This window comes from Oxyura jamaicensis, unplaced genomic scaffold, assembly GCF_011077185.1.
Source record: "Oxyura jamaicensis isolate SHBP4307 breed ruddy duck unplaced genomic scaffold, BPBGC_Ojam_1.0 oxyUn_random_OJ72788, whole genome shotgun sequence".
NCBI classification, from domain to species: Eukaryota; Metazoa; Chordata; class Aves; order Anseriformes; family Anatidae; genus Oxyura; species Oxyura jamaicensis.
Window position 1 is genome coordinate 5,120 of NW_023311245.1, and position 5,656 is coordinate 10,775.

General features: G+C 67.0%; 1 protein-coding gene across 1 annotated transcript; it reads left to right on the forward strand.

The window, feature by feature from the left end:
• The first annotated feature begins 689 nt into the window (after nt 1–689).
• On the forward strand, nt 690–5,391 carry LOC118159948 (histone H2A.V). Its single transcript, XM_035314483.1, has 5 exons — nt 690–841; nt 3,570–3,647; nt 4,084–4,197; nt 4,508–4,637; nt 5,058–5,391. Exons 1-5 carry the CDS (start codon nt 839–841, stop codon nt 5,117–5,119), a joined length of 387 nt encoding a protein of 128 aa, XP_035170374.1. The 5' UTR covers nt 690–838; the 3' UTR covers nt 5,120–5,391.
• The last annotated feature ends 265 nt before the right edge of the window (nt 5,392–5,656 follow it).

Here is a 5,656-nt window from a genome sequence, read left to right on the forward strand (position 1 = left end):
TGATCCCGGCCGGGCCCCTGGGCGAAAAGTTGCCCCTCAGCCCCCCAGCACCGACCAAAACCCGCACCGGGGGGACACCGGGGCCACCCCAGCCCCTCCGTGCTCCCCTTTAGGGCACGACCGTCTTTTATTGGGGGAATTTCCTGCGAAAAAAATCAAAAAGCACCACACAAGGGCGCCCCCTCGGCGTCCCGGGGGTGAATTCCCCTCAGGCCGGGCTGGGAGCCGCGGACTCTCCTCACGGGGGCGGCGCTGGGGCCCCTCAGGGGGACGGGCGGGCGGACAAACGACGGCCAGCGGACCCGGATCACAACCGGGGGCCCTCCAGAGGCCGCCCCCGGTGCCCGGTTCCCGTGCCCGGTTCCCCTCGGGGCCGCGCAGCCGCCCCCTCCCCCCCTCTCCTCACAAACAAACAACCCGGGGGGCGGGGAGAGAGAATGGGCGGGAAAGCCTTTTCTCCCCTCCCATTGGCTCCGCCGCCTGTCTATCCCCTCAGCCCCGCCTCCCTCAGCCGGATCGTCTCTTTCTATTGGCTCTCCGCCACGTCACTCCCTCGCGCCGCCTCCTCCCCTCAGCCCTGCGTGCCGTGTGCAAAGCTTAAAAAAAAACCCCACCGGCCGTTAAACGGGCCGAGGGGCGGGGCCAGCGGAGGGAGCTGGGGAGAGGGGAGGAGGGAGGTAGCAAGAAGCCGCTCGCCGATTGGCCCGAGCGGGCCGTTCAAATAAGTACGGCGCGCCGTGATTGGCTGCGGGGGTCTCGGCGGCGGGCGTCGCGCTCGGGCGGGTCATTGTCTGGCGGCTCCTGAGGCGGCTCCAGCGCGGACTCGGGCGGCGGCACCATGGTGAGGGGTGGCGGCGGCTGCCGGGCTCGGCCCGCTCCCGGGGGACCCGGGGACGCTCCGGGGGGAGCCGGGGGTGTCGGGGGGGACACCGGGGAGGAGCCGCGGGGGGCCCGGGCCTGGGGCCGGGCCCTGTCGGGGGGCCCAGGCCCTGTCAGGGGGGGGCCGGGCCCTGTCGCGGCGTCCGGGCCCCGCCCCCGCTCGCAGCCCCTCGGTCCCCTCCCGGTTGGAGTCGCGGGGACACCGGCCCGGGGGCGGCTTGCCCCGTGGTGCTCTACGGGCTCCTGGCCGCTCCCTGCCCGCCGCGGTCCCGTGAAGAGGCCCCGCGCGGTGCCCCCAGGGCTGCGTCACACCGCGGGGTGACCCGGGCGGCCCCGGCCCTGCCGCCTCCGGTGGTTGCCGGGGTTTTGGGCTCCTTCGTCCTCCGCGGGGGCTGCCTGATGCGGGGGTTTGGGGAACGAGCCGGGGGTTTACCCCCCCTGCGGCACCCGGAACGCGGGGGGAAGGTCCCGTTCTGCTGCTCCCGGTGCTTGTTTACTCCCCGTGGGGTTGCTGCCGGGTTTAGGGCCCGGCTGCTGGAGCTCGGGCAGAATTTTACGGTTTTGTCCCTTCCCGAAGCACCCGCAGGGGTGGCAGCTCCGGGCTGGGGATCACCAAGCTTGTTGTTGTTTTTTTTTTTTTCCCCTCCCTTTCCTCCTCCCGGTGCCGGGGTTTGTAACTTCGAGCGAGAGGCTTAGGCTAGGAGGAGCCTGCGTTGGCCGAGGTGGAAGTGCCGGGCGGAATTATGCAACGCTCACCTCCCTGCGCCGCTGGGCGCCCTGTAACTGCTGGCCGCGGACAGAAAAAGTTGTTTTTTTAACAAATTTAGGTAGGGGAAGGCGCTCTGAGAGCAGCTCGTTGTGGTGTCGGCAGGGAGAGCTGCGGGGCTGGGTGTCCCCCCGGCGCTGTCAGTAAATAGCGTCAGCGGTGCCGCGAAACCAAGCTGAGAACGGCCGCCAAAGTTTGTTTTTCTCCTCGGAAAAGCAACCGTGGAGGCAGGCGCTTGGAAAAGGGATGGAAGCGGCTCCCTGCTGCCTCGGGAACAGAGCGAGGCGCGCGGGGGCTCCCAGCGAGCGGCTCCCTGGGGTGACGGGGACCTGTGCGCCCTGCTCGTTGGGGCCAGGGCTCGTCCTGGATTTAACAGGCCCTGACTCCTCCGGAGAGAAAGGTGGCACTGATTAGATTTGAATTAAACCGGGTCTGTGTTGGTAAACTGCCGAGGCTGTGTTCCCCGGCTCTGCTCCGGGTTATGAGAGCTGCGGCCTTCTGCGGAGCTTTTCCTCAGGAAAACGCCAGGGTTCAGGGGTGTCGCTGGGCAGCGCGTGCCCCCCAGGTGGGCGGGGGCTGACAGCTCGACCTCCGGCCACGCAGCTTCCTTCTGGGGGGAAAAACCCAGGTTTGCTTGGGGTGAGGGACTTGAGTGAAAGCCGAACGCACCGCAGGTGTTAATGCCTGGGATCTTCCGGACGGTGCGTGTGCCGGGCAGCCTAACGTGCCGGGCTCCTCCAGCCTCGCTTCCCGAGCAGAGGAAGAAATCCCCGGGCTCAGGAGGAAGGCCGGGGTGAGCTGCGGTGGTGGGCAGCCGGCGAGAGGCTGCTCCTTCCCGGGATGGGGACGGCCTGGGACACCCGGCCCCTCGTGTCCGACCCCTCGTGTCCGACCCCTTCCTCTTCGCTCAAATAACGAGCGAGCAGGAAGCTGCCGGCGGGGGGACCCGACAGGGGAGCCGCAAAGCTGGCCAATAACAGCTCGCAGTGCGAGCACCCAGCGCTCTTTTCCAAAGCTGCCTCGCCAGGAAAGAGAAGCCCAGCCGAAAATATCCCTCCCTGACTCCTGGGCCGAGGTCGGAGGCTTTGCACCGACACGAGGAGCTCCGCTCCCTGCTCGGGGCTCCCAGAGCGAGGGCACCCTCAAGTTTGGGTCTCCCCGAGCTCCCTCGCTGTAAGGAATCTCGCCCTCGCTGCTACCCTCGAAGGAACCGGAGCCGGGGTGCTGGAACCGCGCTGCTCTGACTTGGGGGTGCAGCGCAGCCTTTCCCGCGGCACCTCGCTTTGGGGATTAGCGCGCTCAGCGTTACCTTCGCCTCCTGGGGAGCTCCGGATCCCGTGGCTACCCCCGGCAGAGCGGGCCGGGCGGCTGCTGGCTGTTGGAGCGGGGTGGTGTCGGGGTCAGGACGGCCCGGCACCCCTCAACGGCCTCCGGGAGGCTCTTCCCATCAGAATTAACGACTTCAGGCTTTGGTTAGCGCCTCGCTCCCGTGATGCCTTAATGCGGGTGTGAGAGAGCCGCCCGCACGTGGCCGCTTCCTCCCCGTTCCCCCGTGGCTCCCAGAGCCGCGCTCGGGGCTTTGCAGGCCGGCTGTGGGTCCCGGGAAAAGGGATCGCCGGGGAAACCGCGGATCCGGGCGTTCAGAGCGGTGTGCCCGGCAGGAACCGAGCCAAAATCCCGGCTTCTCCCAGCTGCTGTAACAAACATCTCCTCTCTGCTGGTTTTTCCCCCGTTTGCCGCCTTCTGGGAAATAATGGGAACAGGAAACGTAAAAATTCCGCTCGCCTGGCGGCGGAAACGCGCCGGGGGCTGCTCTGAAAGCTTCAGGCCCGGCAGCGAGCGCCGAGAATCATCACGGGAGGGGGGTGAGAACCGAGGTGGCTTCGTCGGCGGGGCAGGACTAACGAGGGCTCTGTCTCCGCAGGCTGGAGGTAAAGCTGGCAAGGACAGCGGCAAGGCCAAGGCCAAGGCGGTGTCCCGCTCCCAGAGAGCCGGGCTGCAGGTAACGAGCGGCCGCCTCGCGCTCCCGGGCTGTAAAACGGTGCGGAGGTAACGAACCCGCTTCCGAGGGGCGGGGTGCCACTGCCCTTTCTTCTTCCCCCCCCCCCCCCCCCCCGTTTTATCACAACGGTAACGGGGAATGAAGATAAAGGGCGGGTGCTTGCTCCCGGCTCTCAGCCGGGAAGGATCCGTCCCGGGGCTGGCCTGGAAGGCTGCAGGCATCGCCTGGGGGCCGTGGGGGGGGCTCTGCCGGTCCTTTTGCTCGGTTTCGTGCCCCTCTCCCGCGTGCAGCGCTCCCCCTCGGCGAGGAATCTCTCCGTCCCGGGGGGGGGGGGAGCTCCGGGGGAAACTGGCCCCGGTGCCGCCCGGTTCCGGCAGGCCCGCGGGGCAAGGCTCCAGCGCCCGGTGCTCACCCGTCTCCGTCGCTTCCCCTGCAGTTCCCGGTGGGCCGCATCCACAGGCACTTGAAGACCCGCACTACGAGCCACGGGCGAGTGGGCGCCACCGCCGCGGTGTACAGCGCCGCCATCCTCGAGTACCTCACCGCCGAGGTGAGGGAGCAGCGGCCGAGAGCGGCCCGACCCCTGAGGGCGTTTGACCCCAACCCGCCGGGTTTTGTTCTGGGTTTCTTCCCCATCGCTTCTCCTGTCCAGCTGGGCGCTGGGAAGGCTGCCGGGTCTGTAGTGGGGAGGAGAAAAAAACTGGGGGGGGGGATTTCCTGGAAGAAACGGTGGGGGCAGGCGGGCGCGGTGCCAGTGCCCTGCACGCCCGCGAGGAGGGGAAGAGCTTTCGGCTCCTCCTGGCACGCGGAGGTGCTCGGAACCCGCTCCGAGGCTCACGGCGCTGCCGGTCTCTCGCCAGGTGCTGGAGCTGGCAGGCAACGCTTCGAAGGACCTGAAGGTAAAGCGGATCACCCCCCGCCACTTGCAGCTCGCCATCCGCGGCGACGAAGAGCTGGACTCCCTCATCAAAGCCACCATTGCCGGGGGCGGTAAGCTCCTCAACGCCTTCCCCTGGCTGCACGGAGAGGCGGGGGGGGAGGGAATTTTGGGTGGGATTCAGCCTGGTTAGCGAGCGCGGTCGCTTCGGGCTGGAATTCACCGTGATGGGCGGCGCTGAGGAGCTGCCAAAAGCTCATCCCACAGCTCCGGGCTTCCTCGCGGGCCGTTGGATTGTCGTTTTTTCTTTTCCCATCTGGGCTTTCCCGAGGGGCGGCACAGCGTGCTGAGATCCTCGCACCGCGCCTCGCTCCTTCCCAAAGCGCGGCCCTCAGAGCTCGGCTTCTCTCCCCGACCCCCGCCGCCCTCAGCGCAGGGGGGGAGCTGCCTCCCCCTGCGGGACGGGAGGGAAGGCAAAATTCCCGGCGGCTGAGCGCGGCGCGACGTTCCCTGACGCCTCGTTCTCCCCGCAGGCGTCATCCCCCACATCCACAAGTCTCTGATCGGCAAGAAGGGACAGCAGAAAACCGCGTAAAGGAGCCGTAAGCAGCCCGCGTCCTCCCTGCCGTTGTACTGTAACCGGGACAGAAGAAAGCCGGGGATATGTGGAATTTTTTTAAGGCATAGTTCGGTGGAAGAGCATAGACAATTGCCTGTAGACAGGAGCAAACATTTGTATGGTCTTTAGGTTCCAAGTTTTTGACAAAAAGTTACCTTGTCACGTGGCAGCGATTCGTGTGGTGATTGGCTAGGTTTCTCCCGTGTGTTTTATACAAAAATGGAACGGATAAACCATTTTTTACAAAACCCGCTGTCGGCCTGTGGTGTTGAGGGCGCCGTGGCTCCTGTAAGCCCCGGGGGGGGGGGGGGTTCAGGTGGGGCTGTTTCTGCAGGAGGTAACGTTGGAGGAACGCGCTGAGGAGCGGGACGTGGAGGAGCCAAGTCCCGCCAGGAACCACCCCGGGGTCCCCCCGCACCCCCAGAGGTAAGGGGCAGGGGGTCCGGGTCCCAGAAGGGGCTTCCCGGTGCCCACACACCCCCGGGTGCCACAGAGCCCCCCAAAAATGCTACA